The following is a 21450-nucleotide window of genomic DNA, read 5'->3' as shown; positions in this document are numbered from 1 at the left end:
GACTCCAGGATCACACCCTGGGACGAAGGCAGACGCCAAACCGCTGAGCCACCCAGGGATCCCCCAGGAGACTTAGATCTTGATTGCATCCAGAGGGTAAGATTCTGAATGATGTCTTTTTCTTCCTTTGCTTTATTTATATATATTTTTAAACATCCTATAATGCAAATGTGTTTCCTATAGTGTAATATAAGTGTTTTAGTTAGTTTTTAGTTTGGTCTCATGTGACAACAAACCCAAAATAACAATGGCTTATACTAGATATAAGCTTAGTTTTCTCTCACCTAAAAGAAGTCTAAATAGAGTAGTCTGTCCAGGACTGGTGTGATACTCCACAGCGCTGGATCCAATATTGAGTCCTCCTGTATTCATGGCCCATACTCCTCAGCATTTGTCTTCCATCTAATGTCCCAAGATGGGGATTCCAACTACAGCCATCAGTTGAAAGAAGAGCTGAAGGAGGACTGCCTTTACTATTTAAGAACATTTCCTGAAAGTTGCACTTGATAGAGTGCTTATGTCTTATTGACATAAGCAGAATTTAGTCACTTAGCCATATATATGGTGAAAGGAGACGGGGAAATGAAACCTTTATTTGGGGAGTCAAGTACACAGTTAAAAATCAAGAGTCCAGTTAGTGATGCTAGTTCATCTTGGTTTTGCCTGCAGAATAGCTGAGGTTGGTTCACCTGAAGATTAGTATAATAATTTCTATATAAACCATACATTTATTTCCTATTTAAATCACAAGTATAGAGGCACCCTGCTATGGTCATTACATGATGGTAGTGAGGTGGGAAATATTTTGCGGTCTTAGAAAGGCCAGTGACTGAAAAAGGACTGAACTAGAGGCCTGGTAATCTCACTTAATGTTTAACATTGACCAGGACTTATCAAGAGAAGTAGGAAGTAGTCCAGCTTTGTCCATTACAACATGGCCTCAAAAAAGTTTCTGAGAATATTGAAGATTATTATAGATATTGTAAATCTGTAGATAAAGAAGTTCAGAAATATTTTAGTAGAGAACTATATAATGTTCTCATTTGTCTTTACAGTGGAAAAGTTAGTCTTACTACATCTATGTTTATAAATGAGACATAGATCACTCTCTGTTCAAATCAGGGTCTGGATGATAGTTACCATCCAGGGAGATCCAAGGCCACTTCATGAGGTGACACTAACCCTCCACCAATGACTTGTGGTCATCAACTGTCTGGAGATTCTGGAATTTGTGCTCTGGGAAAAATTAGAGGCGAATGTTCTTCTCAATATCAACTACCTAATAGGGCTTAAGAATTTAGAGGTTAACAATGGTAATAAACTGTATGGCTCTTCTTTCATCTGTAGGATCTAAAAGCTGTTTACCACTGTTAATTAATACTTATACAACCCCTAGTGGTAAAGGTGGCTGATCTCCAGTTTTTTCAGACAAGACATCTGAGAGTTGACTTCAAGAGAGCCTGTGTCTCCTTAGGTTCTGCTGGCTGGTGGTTTTCTGCATTAAAAACATTTTCTTTCTTCTAGAATTGAGATGAGACACCAAGAGACCTAAAACAAATGGAGTGCAGAAGGGGACTATTTCTGCATGCTCTAGTGTGTTTACATTTTGTGTGTATGAACACTCAATATGAGATGCATGTACTGATTCTTTTAGAAGTTCCTCATGTCCTTTGCATTTCTTTTAGCAAGTTGTTTAAGGAAATTACATTTTTCTTCTGGCAGGTAAAGAACAAGTTCTGAGTAATACGGATAGATAGCCGTGGAAAATGGTGTGCTTAGTCACAGATTGCTAATTAAAAGAAAGATGAATAGGTTGCCCCCTTGAATTAAGTTTTGAATATCGTCTAGTGCAACACATTGTTGATGGTTACTATGAATAATTTGTTAAAGGAGGAAATCCAAACTCTTAACCACTCTGTGTTCTTCCTAGATTTACACCATGCATAAAGACATAATGATGATAATAACACAGATATTGAATACCTACCACATTCTGAGCCCTTTACATCTGATTCCCACTGCCACACCATGAAGTGTAGGTGCTGTATTTATCACCATCTTACAGATGAGTAAACAGAGAGGGAAAAGAACTTGCCTAAGGGCATGCATCTTGTGGGCAGAAAAGCCAGGTTTACAGGACTTCAGAAGAAGTGTGCTGACTATTGGGCCATACTGCCCGTAGAAAGCTGAATAAGGCTGTGGGGTCAGTGAGATATTTACAAAAGAGGAGACATGGATGTGTTTGAAGGCAGGAGGGCTTGAATGGTCCTGGATAGAAGAGAGGGAGAGGATGTTTAAGGGATGTGGGGTTTCCTAACACCGCCTGGAATTGGGATAGGTTGTGGGGCTCTGGTAAAGGTAGAAGTAGAACAATCCTTAGCCTTCTGAGATTGCTGTCATGTCTAAGAATAGAGAACTGCAGTGAAGAGGAGATGTAGGAGGGGAAGAAGCTTGTACCTGATAATCTTGAGGCCTTAGAGGTTGTGCTGGAACTGCTCCTATCAGCTTGAGACAGCCATTGTTAAACGTGGAGGAATTCTGTAAGCAGGTTGATAGCTAGAAATCAGCCAAAGTGGGAGTATTTATACCACAAAAATTGGCAAATGCTACAAATTCAGCCCCCACCCCCAAGCTGGTTTACCAGAACTCTTTGAACTCTCTTCTCTACTTCATTAACATTTGAAAGCCTGCTGTACTGACAGTTGAATTCAAATCTCAAGTGCAAGCTACTATGGGAAAGGCACTGTGCCAGGTACTGGGGCTACAAAGACCAACGCCTCAGGTAAAAAATACCTTAGCAGAGAGAATAGAGTAGGAGACATAAATTCTGCACTAGCTGCCAGAACTTGCTTGGGCCAGTCACTTAACCTTGCTTTTCCCATCTGCAAATAGAAATGGTAATACACATCCCAAAGGGTTATTGCAATGATTAACGAGAACATGCAAAGCTCCTGGCACAGAAGTACTCACTAAGTGACCATTCTGAGCATGGCAGACATGTAAACAGTTTTAATGTAGATCGATATAAGGAATAAAAGGACTACTTCTGTGTTTGATCAGAGAAGGCATCACAGAGATCATGGTCCCCACCCCCCCAAGCAGGATTTTGAACTTTTTTTGAAGTTTTGAAGTTTTCAGGATTTTGAAGTTTTCATCATGCTTCATGGATGAAGTCCGCCCTGATTTTTGTCAGGAAGTTAATTCTTTTTTTTTTTTTTTTGGATTTATTTACTTGAGAGAGAGAGACAGAGATAGTGAGAGAGCTCGAGCAGGGAGGAGAGTGAGAAGCAGACTCCCCTTTGAGCAGGGAGCCTGACATGGGACTGGATCCCAGGACTCTGGGATCATGACCTGAGCTGAAGGCAGACATTTAACTGACTGAGCCACCCAGGTACCCCAGAAAGTTAATGGTTTGTTTCTTTGTTTTGTTTTCCCTACAGCATGTTGCTTTTGCCTGTTTTTGGCCCCTACCTCACTATATATTGTTGAATTGTAATACAAACAATGAATTTGGAGATAGGCACACCTGGATTTATATCCTAACTCCAACATACTGGTTTGTGATCTTTGGCAAGATTCTTAAACTTCCTGAAATCTCAGTTTCTAGTTTTTAATATGGTGTAACAGTTAGATGATTTTTGAGGATTAACTGAGAATGTAGAGAAAAGAACCAGATACTTAGCTGTCTTGTGAACCCCAAAGTGAACCCAACATATAGTTTCATCTCCTCTTATGCTTCTGCGTCTCCTATAGGACACACCATTTCTTTTCTATGGCTGTGTCTTTGTATGCATTGCTCTCTCTGCCTAGAAAACATTCTGTTCAAGAGGTAGAACAGCATCGTGGTGATTGCCAAGGATTGAGGGTCAGTCTCAGCTCTGCTGATGGTTATTTAGGTGGCTGTGGGCAAAATAATTACCCCTTCTATACCTCAGGTTTAATTGGCTTAAATGTAGGTTGCCCCATGTAGGCAGGATCAAGGGTTATTTATGCTCATCACAGTGTTCTCAGTACTTAAAACAGTGCCCACACAGCACACACTGCAATTGCTCAATAAATATTTCTTGAAACATTCAAACACTAAAATATTCTCAGGCATTTCTCCCACTCCTATTACTTCTACCTTTATTATTCCTCAAGATATGGTTCGGTATCATCTGCTTTTTGAGGCCTTTCCCAATCTTCCCATACCATTATTTGCTTTTTCTATTTGAAGTTGATGGATGACCTCCACATTTTAAGCACCTACTATGTTCCAGGCACACTCTTAGGCATATTACAGATGCAATTTCATTCAGACTACTCAGTAAGTTCTCATTTATTATCCCCGCTACCCTCTGGGATAGATCAAGTTCTAACTTAAAGGGCAAATTCATCTTTGTAGGAGGACTGAGAACCTACAGGAGTTGCCATATAAAAGTCTTTTTTCCTCTCCTCTATGGAAAAGATGGAATCCACAAATTAACTAGTATTCTTCCCATTTTACAGATTGAGTTTTTCAAGAAATATTTATTGAGCAATTGCTATGTGTGCTGTTTTAAGTACTGAGAACACTGTGGTGAGCATAAATAACCCTGGATCCTGCCTACATGGGACAACCTACATTTAAGCAAATTAAGCTTAAATAAAATAAAAGCTTCAGATGTGCAATTGCACTAGCCATATTTTAAGTGCTCAACAGTCACATGTGGTTAGTGGGACAGTGACAGTGCTGGTTCGACAGTGCTGATACAGAACATTTCCATCATAGAAAATTCTGTTGAACTGTGCTGTCCTAGAGGGAGGCTGACATTGATCAAATAATCATCAGTAAAAATATAGCTGCAATTGTGATAAGTAGCAAAAAGAAAGAATACATGATAACACAGGAGCATTTCATCGGGGGAGGTGACCCATTTTGATGGCTTCCTCAAGGAAGACTTGCTTGAACTCAGATCTGCTGAACCACTGGCAGTTAGCAAAGCCCCAGGGTTAGGTAATTAAAGGCTAAAGGCTGGGGTATAGAGATGGAGGGCAGGTTTGGGTGAGATAGAGAGGTAGAAAGACCACAGAAGGTCTTGGAGAAAGGTGATGAGGGAGCTAGAGGCTGAGTATCTGGACAGTCTAATCACAGATAGAGCCTGGGTTTGACTAAGTCTATGCTGCATCATAGATGCATGTTCAGAGGACTTTGTAACGACCTCCTCTCATTGCTTTCCTCTTTGAAAATTGCCAACTCTCCCTCAGCTAGATTGGTTTTTTTTTTTCCAACATAAATACATGTTCTAATAATTTCCTTCTTAGACAAAACTAAACAAAACACCTTCCTTGGTCCTTTATCCCTCTTCATCTACTTTCCCACGTTTCTGTTTTTATAACTATACTCACTACCTCCATGTCCTTTTTTCTGTTTCTTGTTGAACCTCCTCAATCAGGCTTTCTTTCCTCCCTCGTTTTCATAAAAATCAGCAATGATGCCCAAGACTCAATTTTTATCTTGGTGTATTTCTCAGCAGTACATGGCATAGTTGGTCTTCCTCCTTGGAGAGCACTTCTTCCCTAGCTTCCGAGATACCACATTCTCTTGGTTTTCCTCCCACCTCCCTCCAGTTTCTTTTCAGGCTTCTTTGCTGGACCCTCATCCTCCTTTGCACTGTGCTGGGCTCAGTCCTGGACCGTCTTCATTTCTTTAGCTATGTTAATTAATTCCCTGGGTCATTTCATCTAGTCCCATGTGTGACGGTTACTTTATGTGGCATGTTGTTTGGCCAAACACCAGGGTAAATGTTGCTGTGTGAAGGTATTCTTTGATGTGATTAACACTGAAGACAGTAGACTTTGAATGAAGCAGGTTACTTTCTGTAAGGCCAGTGGGCTTCATTCAATCCGTTGAAGGCCTTAAGAGAAAAGATTGAGGTCTTCTGAAGGGGAAGGAATTGAGATTGCCTTGAGACTCAAGACTGCAACATGAAGAATGCTGCATTTCCAGCCTGCTGGCCTGTCCTATAGGTTTTGGACTTGCCAACCCTCACAATCCTGAAAGCCAATTTTTTAAAAGATTTTATTTATTTATTCATGAGAGACAGAGAGAGAGAGACAGAGACAGAGATACAGGCAGAGAGAGAAGCAAGCTCCATGCAGGGAGCCCGATGTGGGGCTTGATCCCCAGTCTCCAGGATCACACCCTGGGCTGAAGGCGGCACTAAACTGCTGAGCCACCTGCACTGCCCTCCTGAGAGCCGATTTGTTTCTCTCTCTCTCTATCTCTGCACCCTATCGGGTCTGTTTCTCTGGAGAACCCTGACTAATATACATGGCATTAAACATCTTTTATATTTGACTCCCAGATTCTTATTTCTAGCTCTAACTTCCTCCCTGAACTCCAGATTTGCATACCAGCTGCCTACTCAGCATCTCTATTTGGATAACAATAGGCCTCTCAAACCACACTGTGGATTTGTCCCAAACTATTTCATTCCAACTGTCCCACTCCCATCTTTCCTCTCTTCCTGGAGTATTTCCACTTGTCTTTAAAGAGTGCCCCCATTTACTCAGTTGCCAAGTCTTCCCCTTCATTTATGTCCTTCATTTCACCCATCTGCAAAATGTATGAGCTTTACCTTCAAATATCTCTTCCCACCCCCTAATCCAAGCCTTCATCATCTCTAGCTTGGACTACCACAGCAACTTCCTAGCTAGTCTGTGCTCCATCATTCCACCTTAGTCTATTCTCCACACAGCAGAGCAATCCTTTTAAGACACAAACTAGGTGATTTCCTTGTCCTCTCTTGTGATGCTTTGGTTTATCATACTTAGAATGAAATCCAAAGTCCTACGGCCTTTGGGCTCTGACCCCTGGTTACTCCTCTGGCTTCATTATCTACCACTTTTTTCCTTGTTCACACTGCTTCCCTTGCAGATCTTTGGACAAGTCAAGCAGGCTCCCAGCTTAGGACTTTAGTACTTCGTATTTCCTCTGTTTAGAAAGATTTCTCCCCTCTTAATAAGACTTGTTCCCTCTTTTCATTAGGTCTCTACTCAAGTGCCATATTCTTCAATCTTTCCTGACTTCCATATTCTACTTTCTTCTTCTTCAGGGTAGAAAGGATTCTTTCAAGACAGTATTCCCCCTCTCCCCCACCCAGGGAAGGGGAACAATGAAATGGAATAGTAACTATGGGATAGTAAACATGGGATCACAGGAGGCTTTTTTTTTTTTTTAATGGAAAAACTACAGTATATTTGATGATGGAATGATCAGGCAGAGAACAAGAATCTAATGATGCCAGAGAGAGGCTAATTTCAGAAGTGAAATTATTAAAGATCGAGAAGGCAAGACAAGATGAGAATCTGTACAAAAGTGGAGAAGTTGGCCCTCTTTAAAACAGGGGCAAAGGTAGAGAATATGGCAGCGTGGTGATTCAGAGGAAAATGGGAGGGATTTCTGTCTGGTTGATTCTATTTTCTTAAATTAGCAGATTATGAGTTAATGGCAAAGTGTAGGTGTATTAGAGGTTTGAGAAAAAAAGACTAAGTATGAAATATTTACTTTGGAAACTAGGAAAACATATCACAGATGCAAAGCACTGCTGGGCAGCTTTGGAGACTTGCTGACATTTGCACTCTTGACTTTGAAGTGAAATCACTTTTAATTTCTGTGTTTTCTCCAGCAATCTTTTGCTGTATAAGTAGGGTACAGAATATATGGACAGCAAGGTTTAACAAGGTGGGCCTTGCCAAGTCAGTACAATTGAGGAGCTTGGAATTTGTTTTGAGGGTTCTAGAGAGTAACACGTTTTTTGTTTTTTTTTTTCTTTTTTTAAGATTTTATTTATTCATGAGAGACAGAGAGAGAGAGAGAGAGAGGCAGAGACATAGGCAGAGGGAGAAGCAGGCTCCCTATCAGGAGCCTGATGCAGGACTTAATCCCTGGGGTTCTGGACCCTGGGATCACAACTTAAGCCAAAGGCAGACTCTCAACCACTGAGCCACCCAGGTGCCCCAGAGAGTGACAAGTTTTGAGCAGAGAAGATTTGAGTGTCAGAAAGATTGTTTTAGCTCAGGGTGGTATATGTGTGTGAGAGGGAAACTTACTGTAGGAAGAACAGTAGTTTAATGCAATAGGACCCTGCATAGATCTGTTTATACTGTGTTTATGCGACAGCTCAGCAACATAGAGGGTCTTTTCCAGCCTTTCCTGAGCAAGTTACTATGTATAGCAGGTTCTGGGAAGACAGGGTAAATTAAACAAGGGTTTGCCTTCCCAAAGCCCTCTTGGATTTACATGATTTACAATTACTTTTGGGTATTTGGGATCCCAGGATAGGGAAGGAGCTATCAACACTGAGTGGGAATCTGGGAAGCCCTCCCAGAAGAGGTCACATTTCAGATGAGCTTTGAAGGAGTAGGCCTTAGGGAGGGAGATTATTTTAGGCCGTGGGAATAACATGAGCTCAGTCAAGAGATGAAAGAGTTATGTCTAGAACAAAGTGCTGCATGTTGAGAAATGGTGGGAGATGATGAAGCACTTCTTCCACTACCCAGAAACTAACAGTAACTAAGGAGTTCTCTGTGTTTTGTGACAAGGGTGAGGCATCTGGGCCCTTCACTGCACAAAAAAAGGTTTGAAAGTGAAGGTTTTTAAAAAATGGTGATTTTTTTTAACTTAAAAAAAGCTACATGGAGCTATTGTAGGTATTTGTGCTATAATTTGCTCACTTAATGACAGTGTGAAGTTAAAATGCTTTTTTGATATGCTGTTAGGAGATATGAACTATAGCAGCTCTGACCTGATATGAATTTCATAGAAATCAATCTTTATCACTTGCTTTTAGTACATTATTTCAAGTTAAATAATTTTACAGTTCCTCTCTATCTTGAGACATACCTTTGGAAGAAGCTGTAGTTTCTATGCATTTTAGGGAGAAGTTTATGACCCTGATTCATGGATCATTATCGTGTAGATTAAATGAGCTAAGGTATATAAAACGGTTAACAGAGCTGGGCACAGCAGCCAGGAGGAAATGTTTTCTACTTTGGAGTCCTGGGTTTCTTGCCCTCTCATTATTCATCCTTTGCTCCTTAAATCACATTGTTTCCCAAACACCTGTGCTAGACCCATTCTCTGTTCAAAGGACCCCAGAACAGGTGAGGCATGCACTTAGGTGAGCAACCACCATGCAGGGAGAGTGCCCATTTATATACGCTATGTGTGTGTTTGCACAAGTGCACAAACTGTGCAGACGCTGAGAGGCTGTATACCAAACCTCTAACTTGTGCCTGGGAATGTACTCACAGGAGCAAATTGTGGTTGCCTGCCACTTCAGAGAAGGCAGGTCTTCTCCTAGCCTTAAGAAATCAAGTCCTTTCACTCCAGTGCGCTTCAGTTTGTCAGTATCCAGACAAAGAAGGGGGAGAGACATTCGTTCACTCATTTTTTTTTAAATTTTTTTTCTATTTTTATTTATGATAGTCACAGAGAGAGAGAGAGAGGCAGAGACATAGGCAGAGGGAGAAGCAGGCTCCATGCACCGGGAGCCTGATGTGGGATTCGATCCCGGGTCTCCAGGATCGCGCCCTGGGCCAAAGGCAGGCGCCAAACCGCTGCGCCACCCAGGGATCCCCGTTCACTCATTTATTTATTCATCAAATATTCCTGGCTACCTACTGAAGCAAGGTGCTGAGTAAGAATATGACTAAGCAGGAAGATGAGAGAGCATGACCCACCAGGGCAGCTGCAGGTGGTTTGGCTTGGCCGGAGTCGATCATACTTATTGTTTTCCCGAAAACAAACAGAACAAATCAAAACCTGAGTGGGTTAAAGAGGAAGGCTAGAAGGGGAAGTTATGTGTTGGTGGGAATTTGTCACTTTTCAGGATTACTCGGCATGACTTAGATGTTTCTTTTAAAAGCCTGATAGATAACTTCCTTTAGGGAACTGCCAGACTGACTAATCTGTTACCTTAGGGCATTGGGTCCCAAACTTTGCTGTTCACGAGAATCACCCCGGGAGTTAAAACACGACAACAAAACAAAACCAAAAAACCAAACAAAACCCTCAGATACCTGGGTCGCACCCACTACCATGACCTCAGAGTGTCTGGGTGTGGGGACGAGGCGTCAGTATTTTTAAAGATCCTCTCGTGACTGCATTGGGCGCAAAGTTCCGGAGTCACTGCCTTAGGGCAGAGCCGGTTTTGTGTGGTTAAAGCACTCTCCTTTGGGTTCCGCTTCCAAACATTCCTCACATTGTTTCTGCTCCTTTGTCGGGTTGGGGGCGCTGAGAGCAGGAAGAGCATGTGGTGTCGCCCAATTAGGAGGTCCCGGCCCGCAGAGCCTGTCGGCTTGGTCCGCAGAGCTGCACGGGAGTGGATTTCTGCTTTGTCATTCTGACTCCGGAGGCGGCCCGCCCGCTCCGAGCAGGGCGTGGCTTCTGGCGGCCTTGGGGAGCCCGCCGTCTCCGCCTCGCCGAGCCAGTCCGCCGGGCCAGAGCCGAAGCCGGGGAGCCGCCCGCGAGGAGGGCCCGGGGGCCGGGCGCTCGGGTTCACGCCAGCGGTGGGTTCGCGGGAGCCGGGCGGAGCGGCGGGCCCCTGGGCCCTGAGGCCGGGGATGGGGGTGGGTCCCGGAAGGGGCGATGTTTTGAGGGGTGTCCGAGCAGGGGCGAGCTTTCCTCGGGCGGTGAGCCGCGTGGCCGCCTTCGTGGCTGCCTGCGCGGGTCGGTGAGCGCCTGGCCCGGGGCGGGGGGGGGGGGGGGGGGGGCGGGGCGCCCTGCCCGGGGCGGCCTGGCGGTCCTTCCGCTACCTGCCGGGAGAGCCGCCGCGCAGCAACGGGAAGGAGGGGGGTGGAGCGGCCCCGGCCCCTACTGCGAGCATCGGACCGAGGGTGCCAGTGCGCCGCGCGGCCGGGCCGACCCTCGACAGCGCTGAGGGAGCAGAGGGATCGACGGGGGCCTCTTGAAGACACGCTTGCACCATTTAGTCCCCGGAAATCCTGAGTTGGCAAATCGTCTGCACCTCCCGGTTTGCCTGCGGGGAAACCGAGGCTTAGGATCTCGCGGCTTGCCGCAGACTCGGGACCCGGCGCGTGGGTCGGTTGTCGGCAGGCCAGGGTGGCGGCGGCGGGGCGAACCCTACCCCGCTGCGGACGCCCTGCCTCTTGGGCTCGGGCGCGCGGGCCGCTCTGCGCCTGCCTGCCTGCCTGCCTGCTGCGCGGACGCCAGAGGACCGCGGTGCGGCCGTGTCCCCGGGGGAGGGCCCGCCGCCACCGCCGTCAGCCCGCCGCGCTGGGGAGCGCGCTGGGGAGCGTCGCGGTGCTTTCCGCCTCATGAATGGACCTGACGCTGTTAGAGTAACTGGAGTCTATTTTTAATTCCGGCGCTGACTCACACCCTTACCTGAGTTCACCCGGTCGTAAAATTGGGCCACTAGCTCCCGCTGTGTCAGGCGAGGTGCTGCTGTGCGGCTTCCAGGCCCCGGAGTGAGGGCGCTCCAGCGGGGCAGCGCGTTCTCACCTCGCCTCGTGGCTCCGAATTTGAAAGAAGCCCGAGGAGCGGGCTCTGCAGTCTGGGCACAAGCAGAGTTCAAAGGCGAATTACCCAGGGACGGAGGCGGTTGACAGCGCGGAGACGCCCGGTGTGCGCTCTGGGACCTACCGGGGTTCCGAGCGCCTGCCCCGGCCCCGGGCCGACCTCGACGGTCGCGGCGGGCTGTGTGGGGGGGGGTGGGGGGGGCAGCCCCGGGCTGCGCTGTCGCGGCCGCCGCCGCCCAAGCCCCGCCCCCGTCGCGCGCTTCCCGCCGCCGCGGGCCGGCGGGGCTGACCCGTGTCCGCCCCTGCTCTTGTGTCGCAGAGGACGCCCGGGGCCTGGAACTAGCGCTCTCGGAGCTGACGCCGGAGACCGACGTGCCCGTGGTGTTCGTGAAGCGGCGGAACATAGGCGGCCATGGTCCAACCCTGAAGGTAGGTGAGGGGCGTTCATGTTCTTTACTCGCCGGCTCGCGGCCCTCGCGTCAGGTCAGGGCCGGCGGGATGCGAACAGCCCCGCGCCCGGTGGGTCCTTAAAAACCACCGAGACGCACGGCGGCCACTGGCGCGTCGGGGGAGCTCGATGGGTCGGCGGCTACATTAGAACCGGGGAGGCCTGGAAGGAAATATGTAACTTTTTGTCCTTTAAAACACGTGTTCGGAAAATTTGTTTCCTCCTCTTCTGCCTTCCCTTTGCCCCTTCTAACCAGTCTAAAAACTTTAAAAATTATCTAGCGGCCGTGTGAACTGCTGAAAGTGAGTCGTTTTAAGTACTGAGAAAAGGGGATCAGGAAATGCCTACCTTTGTCCATCCCCTATCCTCTTTCTCTTTAATTCTGATGCCCCAGGGCCCTGGGGAGAGCAACCCACAAGTTTCTCCAGTGAGTTTATTTCCCTTCAGTTCTCTCTTTTCTAGCCCGGAGTTAACAGTTGGATAGAGGGAAGGGAGAAGTCCTTTCTTTGGCTGGTGGCAAGCGTGGTGGCACCCTCCGGTAGGACCAGGCACCGACCAGGCACCGTGGGGTGGATGAGTCATGGCCCTGGTACTGGCAGAGTGCTTGGAGACAGCTGCAGGACTGAGAGGACACCCAACGTGGATGTTGTTCTACATCAAGTGTGGTTGGTTAGCAGGTTAAAAAGCATCATAATCTCACCACCTTGATGCTTTTTTGCTTAATTTTTTTTTTTTACTGATTATCAGTTTGTTCTTGTTTGTGTAATTTTTAAGAAATGGAACTCATACTTGAGCATTACCTTCTTAGAGGTAAACCTGAGGCCTCCGTTAAATGTAAAAGTCTAGATATGTGCATGTTTAGGAAGAATATTCACAATTTGCATTTTTATTTACTACCTTTTCTCCTAAAAGATTCTTATTTACCATTTTTAAAGAATGGGCAATGGAATAGGAAATGCAGATAGACTTCAAAGACAAATAGCAATTTTTTTTTTAAGATTTTTAATTTATTTATTCATGAAAGTAAGGCAGAGACACAGGCAGAGGGAGAAGCAGGCTCCATGCAGGGAACCCGATGTGGAATTCAGTCCCGGGACTCCAGGATCACACCCTGAACCAAAGGCAGACAGTTAACCACTGAGCCACCCAGGTGTCCCACAGAGCAAATTAATGGAAAATTAAAAATTAAAGGATAAAAAGGCTTTTAGCTTGAGTTTCAAGTAAGATGAAACAAAGGCTTATTAATCTTACTTTATGTCTGATTGTTCTGTTTTCTCCACCTGTGTCATAAATTTCCACTTAAAAAGTTATACGTGCATTTGACCTTTATGTAAATTCTACAAATAGTTCTGGTTTTAGCATCAGGGGGAGTAAAAAGAATCAGTTTTTATAAGCTTTGAGTCCACTTTTATTAGTATGATTGATGTTTTCAATCCATATGATTGTAGTTAATTTCAAATTTTTTTAAAATTTTTTTTTATTTATGATAGTCACAGAGAGAGAGAGAGAGGCAGAGACACAGGCAGAGGGAGAAGCAGGCTCCATGCACCGGGAGCCCGATGTGGGACTCGATCCCGGGTCTCCAGGATCGGGCCCTGGGCCAAAGGCAGGCGCTAAACCGCTGCGCCACCCTGGGATCCCTGATTGTAGTTAATTTCAGACATTTAGTGAGGTACAGTGTCAAGATTGAGAAGTACACCACCCAAGTCTTAATTAAAATAAAGTCATTTAGCACATCATTTTTAAGTAAGCTTGTCACTCTACTTTATATCATCTAATATTGGTTTCTAATGAGTACTAAGAAATGGAAGAAGAGACACAACAAAGTAAGGACTACTAGTTGGAAATGTTTGTGAATTTCCAGCCAACTGTTGCCCACATTTGGGGCTAAATGGAGGCTTCTGAAAATCTTTAGGGAACGTTGGGTTTGAGTGGAGAAAGGAATTTATTTAGTGGAGAATTAAGTATTTATAGGATTAGTGTCATAGTCCTCTAAAGTCCACACTTTAAAAAAAAATGAAGATTTTATACCTTAATTGCAACCTAAATAGGGGAGAGGGAGCTCTTTAAAATGTCTGCTTTTTCCTTTCTCTTGTTTCTTCCTTTATCTCCCTTTCCCCTCAGTAAACAGTAGCAGCAGCAGCCACAGCAAAACCTACCTTGTTTTAAGGAACTATATTTCAGAAGACTAGTATATGGGCCACCTGCACAGAATCCCCCGCAGTGCTCATTAAACCTGCATGCCTGGGCTTTACCTGAGGTCTTAAGGAAACCCTCTGGAAGGGACTAGGAGCTGCCTTTTAACTTACTTTAAACAAGTCCACTCAAGTAGTTCTTTTTTTTTTTTTTTTTCCACTCAAGTAATTCTTAAGGTAAATATTACATTTGAGACTAATGTATGAGGAGGTTTGGTCAAGATTGGTTGCTAAATAATTAGGATGTGGGGATCCTTGGGTGGCTCAGCGGTTTAGCGCTTGCCTTCGGCCCCCTGGGCGCGATCCTGGTCTCCCAGGATGGAGTCCCGCGTCGGGCTCCCGGCATGGCGCCTGCTTCTCCCTCCTCCTGTGTCTCTGCCCCCCCCCCCCTCTCTGTGTGTGTCTATCATGAATAGATAAATAAATCTTAAAAAAAATAAATAATTAGGATGGGGAGGGAAATTGAGAAGAAAAGAGAAGTGTATGAAATATGTTTATTGGCACACTGAGGACAGGATGACATAATGAAGACTAGTAGTTTGAGATAATAGACTAAAACTGGCACCAGGGTACTTAATTTCTTCAAGGCAATAAGAGGAGAGATGCCAGATATAAAGCAGTGCCTGCCTGATTGGCCTCCAGGTGAATTATGGAGACAGTTGTGGGTGAAGCTCCAGTATGATGCTGTTGCATTGAGGCTCCTGCCCCCTGGTCTAGGCTGTGCATGTAGACACTACAACAAAGGCAGGTCTCCTTTCAAGCCTGACTTCTAAAGTTACAGGAACCAGATTCTTTAACTGAATTCTTTAACTGAAAAAAAAAAGAAAAGGCCTGGATTGTTAGGACTGCAGACAAATTTCCCTGGGGCTGATTTTTTTTTTTTTTTAAAGATTTTATTTATTTATTCATGATAGTCACAGAGAGAGAGAGAGGCAGAGACACAGGCAGAGGGAGAAGCAGGCTCCATGCAGGGAGCCCGACGTGGGATTCGATCCCGGGTCTCCAGGATCGCGCCCTGGGCCAAAGGCAGGCTCCAAACCGATGCGCCACCCAGGGATCCCCCTGGGGCTGATTTGTGTAAAGAAGTTTTTAGAAGTTGTGAATTTGTGTTGAGACTCCACGCCTCTTCATCCCCCTCAAACAAAGTGACAACACAAACCTCCTTGCTCTTCATCTGTTCTTTCACAGTAGTGTCAATGTTCTGCTGGTCCTGCTTTAGGTCACCTTTGGCCTCTCCTGTCTGTTCACTGGGTGGGGCCTGACTTTTTTCTCTCATACTTGCCCACTGCCTCTATTAACTTTTGCCCAAGTTCTTCACACATCCTCATTTCCTCTTGCCTAAAGCGCTTCAGCAGTCTCTCTACTAGGCTTTCTACTTTTAATCTTCCTCTCCTTCCCGTCTGCTGTTGGAGGCATCTCCTGCTTGCTCCTTCCCTGCCCTCGGGCATGCATGCAGGGTACAGGGCACCCTCCTCAGCTAGGTATTCTATATTCTCCAGGGTCTGACCCCTGCCTGCTTTTCTGCTTATCTCCTGCTCTGCTCCCTTACCTACAGGAAGTGGGATTGCCGTCACAGCTAGAGTCCCTAAAATTTCCCTCTTTTGTTCAGTTCTTTATTCCAGTTTCTGATTTATCTTCCTGCTCAGACCCACCTTCCCAATTGCCTGTGTTAGAGTACAAGGCCAGATTTGCCCAATCTTTGCCACGACCTCTTATCTCTGGAAAAGGGGGAGTCCTACCAATTATAATTTTTTTGACTTACATATCAAAAGTGGAAAGTCATATTCTTTGTGCCTAGGATCCCAGGCCTATATTAGAGTTCAGCAAATATTTAAACAAGCATGCCCATTAATAATAGTAACTATCATTCATTTGAGTATCTACTATACATTAGGGTCTCCATGCCATATAATGCCTAGGTGATTAAATTCTCACAGTAGTCCTGTGCAGAAGGGGTTATTATCTAGTCTTACAGATGAGACAGCAAGTTACATGGCAGAAGCAGGAATGGAATCCAGGCCTGTCTGAAATTCACTGTGTTGTACTCATACCTGCAGGCACTTCATTTTACAGCTACTAGGATACATGCCTGATCTCCCCAGTGTGATTGTGTGCTCATCATTCAGGCCTGAGCCCATGCAAATCTTGGTATTTCTAGCGTAGCTCTGGCAGATGGCTTTCATTCATTAAATGCTTGCTGAGTGGAACTACATTCCTCTGTGCCTACTAAATTGTGTGTTCCTTTAGGACAAAAATGATTTTTTTTTTTTAAACCTGTGTATGTGTGTGTTTTAACACCTAGTGTGCATTCAGTAAGTATTTGTTGAATGAATGGATGGTGGTAGGGCCAGAGGAGACTCACTTCAAGTGAGATATTTAGCTACAGGGTATCTAATTTTGAGAAGATGGACTATTTCTACCTGAGACCAACCCCTAAGATACTCTGGAGAGATTCTAGGCAGTGTATTATAGACAGTTTAGAATTTTAAAGAGCTATATGACAGCAGCATTATCTGCCTTCATTGTGTTAAGCAAGTGTGTCCGGGTCAGTTTAGAAGGAAATCACATTACATTTATTTAGCTACTATTTTTTTTTTAATTATTTATTTATGATAGTCACAGAGAGAGAGAGAGACAGAGACACAGGCAGAGGGAGAAGCAGGCTCCATGCACCGGGAGCCCGACCTGGGATTCGATCCCCCGTCTCTAGGATCGCGCCCTGGGCCAAAGGCAGGCGCTAAACCGCTGCGCCACCCAGGGATCCCATTTAGCTACTATTTATTGAATACTTGTGTTCTCAACTTTGGGCTAGGCATTGTCTTTGCTCTCTGTAACACAAATCTGTAGGGCAAATGTATATATTTTAAGATAAATTTGTCAATGTTTCTTTATCATTTTTTTTAATAAAGAGTGACAACCACTCTGTGTGGCAGCGAAGATCTCCAATAGACTCATTTTTACAAAGGAGGAAATTCAGACTGAAGAAAATAAATGGAAATTAATAAAGCACTAGTCTTGATTTGAGCCCAGGCTTCCAGAATGAGTTCCTTCAAGGCTGCCTTCTTTAATACCCAGTACTTTCCTGCCTGTAGTCTATCAAAATGATGCTCCTGGTCATTGCTGACTTCTGAGATGTGTCCTAAGAGAGTTGGTAATTGCTCTCATAACCTGAAAGGTTCTGTTCTCAACTCACACCCTTGTTTATGTTTGTTCTTGAGGCTTCGTAAGTCAGCCAGGACCGGGTTTTCTGGTGACAGTGAAGTGTATGACTGACCACAGAGTAAGGGTGGAGGTTTTATGTACTCTTAAGTATTTAAATGCTTGGATCTGCATTATTCTGTGGCACTTGACTGTCATTTTATCTTTTACTTCACTAACAGTAAAGCCATGTTATTTGAATAGAACTGTTATTTGAAGCCTCTCTTGGGTACTGTATGTGTTTTGTTTTGTTTTGTTTTGTTTTTTAAGAATCTGCTAAAATCCAAGGAACCACTCATGAGAAAAGTGTACATAAGAATTTTGCGTATAATCTCAGACTCTTAATAGACCTGGTTCAGATTATCTATCTAGTACTGGGTTGGTTTTTTTTTTTTTACCTCTTCAAAGTATGATGTGCCCTTCCATTAGTTGAAACCTTAGTAGGTTTTTAAATTGCATTCTATGGCAATTTTCTTTTCACTGGCATTAGTTATAGTGGGACATATTCCTGTATTCCTGCTTATGGATTTAACCTTTAAAATATTTTCCTGTTCCTAAAACAGCATTCAGGAGTGAGGCTACTGGTTTGTATACTTTTTTTCTGTTTAGTTCTTAATGTTTACTAATAAACATTTAGTACCTTTGGGATAATTTAAAACTTACTAAGTGCCTACTCAGAGTTGAAAGTATGATCAGATCTGTCCCATAATTCTCATTTAGTACTTAACAGTAGCTTTATGGTGTGTAACTAGTAGTATTTCAGATGAGGAACCTGGAAGCTGAGCAGTTAAGCCACCTACCTAAGAGAAACCTAATAACTAATAATAGGTCAAGATTGGAACCTGAGTTTGCCTCCTTCCACTGTCCATGGTTATTTTAAAAATATGTATCTGCCTTGATCGTGGCGAAGCTTACCTTAAATACAAAAATACCAACCAAAGCAAAAGCATAACCTTAAGATGAAAGAGAAAATATACCTAATAACCCTGCTACTCTGACAAATCAAACTAGTGCTTTTGTCAGCAAGACTCTTCTCTGCTGAGTATAAAATAGATACCCTGGCAGGATGAGAGAAGAGAAACAGCCGTGAAAGAAAGAATAGGAAAGTTCAGGGAAGTAGCTAATAGGCTAAGCATATCTGCTGTAGTGTGGGACTCAAACCTGATTGGTCCCTGGCTTTGGCCCAGAAGTCTCTAGGTCCATTATCGATTAATCCTGCAGTAAAAACCCCCACTGACCCTGTGTGAGTTCTTTTTTTTATTTGGCCATAGAGAGGCCTGGAACCTGTGACATCCACCCCATCATGTTTGTGTTGAGCCCTGGTGTTGTGGGAGAGAGCCTAAGAGCTGGAAATGAATGATTCTGAACTTGTAGTAAAGGGGGACTGGAAAATAGAAAAAACTGAAGAGAAGAAAGGAGATGTTGGGCCATATTGAGCACTTGGCAGCAACTCCTTTTGAAAGAGGAAAAGGGGGAAGGGGAAGAGCCAAATTATCTTGAAGCCCAAGCTCTGTGTCATGGTGACCTGAACCAGCCTTACTGAATGAGGAAGGTAAACTTTAGTGATTTCTTTGTAGTGCTAGTGCATGTTTGCTTTCTTTTACAATCCATAAAGAAGTTTACCAGCATAACAATTTATTGCTGTTCCTTCTTTTTAAGCTGCTTTTATATAATTATCATGAGTAATCGGACTTTAGGGTAGAAAATCACTATATAGTGATTTTAGCATTTGCAAGTATAGAAATCCCATTTTTTTTAAATGACTAAGGAAAATCATTAGCCTTGAGATTTGCGGTTTGTAGCGACATTTAAACTTTGCTCTGAAGGCAGAGTTAAAAAGGCTGAATATATATAATGCAAATATGACTTTCTGAGGATGATATGTTACATGTTACCAAGGTCCTTAGGGATTGAGATCTAACTAGCATCTAATGAATGAATTCAGCATTGGAAATCACTGCTTAATAATATGATGCTTGTCTTGATGTGTTCTGTTGCTCTGAGCAAGTTGTGTGGGCTGTTATCTCCTGAGAAATCCCTGTAAATGGTACAAGTAATACTTTATAAGTAGGGTGGGAGAATTATTTTTCTAAACCATTTTGAAATTCTTAGATGAAAGCCTCTGTGTAGAGCAAATTGTTGTCTGCCTGTTTTCCCTCTGGTGAGACAGGAGAAAATAGACAACTTAGGGTGGGAAGGTTGGCTTGTCTTTTGGAGTTCTTTTATAGATTGCTTTTACTGAATTTGAAGAAGATATAAGAGCTCCCAAGAATATGGTTAACTAAAAGAAAATATTTTTCGTTTTGGAACTTATAATTAACTATGTCTCTTCATCTAAGATTTAAAACATTTAAATAGTTTGTAATTGGCCAGACTTGGGGAGGAAAATATGGCCCTTTGATGATACTAGGGCTCACCTTTGTTTTTCTCTTGCTTTTCCATTATTTCAGAGAAGAGTAAAGGTTGACTTTCTGAAAAGCAGTCAACTTTTATTTTCAGTGTGTTGGATCTATTTTTTCCCACTAATCTGTGAAATTAATCTTTTCTGCCAAATAACTTGGCAGTAGGTGCTGGAACAGTGTTTCTTATCTACATTCATTTATACATTCCAATGTGCATATTCAATTATGTTCATGTGAAAACAGCTTTGCTTGGAAGATTTAAAACCAGATTCTTGCTTTAGAGTAGTTCGGTCTAATACAGCAGGATAATATTTATGCATGAATAGCCATAATGCCTGGTGTTTTTGAAAAATGCATATTTTTCCCTCTGAATTATACCTCTACTTTAAAAAACTGTGTGTGGTGGTGGTGGTGTGTTTTGGTGGCTCAGTCAGTTGAGCTTCCAAACTCTTGGTCTTGGCTCAGGTTGTGATCTCAGGGGTGTGTGATAGAGCCCTGAGTGAGGCTTAGTGTGGAGTCCGCATGTCCCTCTCCCATTGCTCCTCCGCCTCTTCTCTCTCTCAAATAAAATAAATAATCTTAAAAAAAAGAGAAAATTGTGGTGGATGAAGAGTAATACAAATAGGTCAGAGAAATTTAATACTAGGTTGTGCTGCTAATGCATTTACAAGAAACTTTCTGCCAAAAACAAGGAAAAATGAACTAGTCTAGATGCATAGGAAGGAAGGTAGGGCTAGTTTACTTCCTAGTACCCTGAAACCAGAGTTGACAGGTGCAGTATGGTGTTCAGGCCCCCCCCCCCCAGCCCCCATTAAAGGGGCACCTGTTGGAAGTGAAAAGCTTTTGATCCTGTGGGCTAAGAGTGCACTTTATTTTGTTCTCTTTAACAACAAAATATATTCCTTTTTTTTCCCCCCGGGGCCAACAAAATATATTCTTTATTGTTACATATACTTTGCTGCTTATGAAACCATTGAGCTAAGCCTTTTCTCCCAACTGTATGTGAATTCCCAGTGAACTAGTGGGTGAGTTTTCCAAAGTAGTCACTTGATTTGCAGCATTCACTTTCATACCCTTACATCAGATTTTTTTTTTTTTAAGATTTTATTTATTTTTATTCATGAGAGACAGAGAGAGAGAGGCAGAGACACAGGCAGAGGGAGAAGCAGGCTCCATGCAGGGGGCCTGACGCGGGACTTATCCTGGTCTCCAGGATCACGCTCTGGATCGAAGGCGGCGCTAAACCTCTGAGCCACCGGCGCTGCCCCAGATTGTGTTTAAAATCTTAATAGCTTTGCTCACCTTTCAGGGCTTAGCTTTCTCTCCACAGTCTGTGGCTTTTAGCCTTTGGTAAGCTCCCTAATAAACCACTCTTTGCAGAGACTGTACCCACTTTATTCTTCCACCCTTGGGTGGTGGAGACCCAAAGGTCACTTGGGTAATGCCTGACATTCCCCCACCTTTTGCCCCAGCGCCAGCTCAGCCACTCACTTGCCTGGCAGCTGCCTCCTCTGTTGGTTGAAAGGGGTCTGGCTTCTGAGGGCCAGTGTAGGGTAATTAACCCAATATGCAATTGTATAATGAATAAATTCCAAACCTTGCAAATGAACCCTGAGAATTCGGCCTATTTGTAGTGGACGTTCTGCAGTTCACTATGCTTAGCATTATGGGCAGTTGACAGCAAAGCCAGATTTAGTTTTTA

General features: G+C 44.0%; 1 protein-coding gene across 3 annotated transcripts in view; it reads left to right on the top strand.

The window, feature by feature from the left end:
* TXNRD1 (thioredoxin reductase 1) overlaps positions 1–21450 on the top strand; it is a 138770-nt gene that overhangs the window by 41464 nt on the left and 75856 nt on the right. The window contains exons 1-2 of one of the 3 annotated variants that reach the window (XM_077914820.1): positions 10380–10533; positions 11825–11934. Coding sequence is in view for 1 of the 3 variants with exons in the window: in XM_077914819.1 (XP_077770945.1) it covers positions 11825–11934 (110 nt within the window). In the remaining 2 variants the exon portion in view is untranslated. Of the gene's footprint in view, positions 1–10379; positions 10534–11522; positions 11673–11824; positions 11935–21450 lie in introns of those variants that run through there. The other 2 variants (XM_077914822.1, XM_077914819.1) reach the window with 2 other exon arrangements.

Source organism: Canis aureus, chromosome 11 (genome assembly GCF_053574225.1).
Source record: "Canis aureus isolate CA01 chromosome 11, VMU_Caureus_v.1.0, whole genome shotgun sequence".
Classification (NCBI taxonomy): Eukaryota; Metazoa; Chordata; class Mammalia; order Carnivora; family Canidae; genus Canis; species Canis aureus.
The sequence above is the reverse complement of the archived record's forward strand: the minus strand, read 5'-3'. Positions and strand labels throughout refer to the sequence as shown.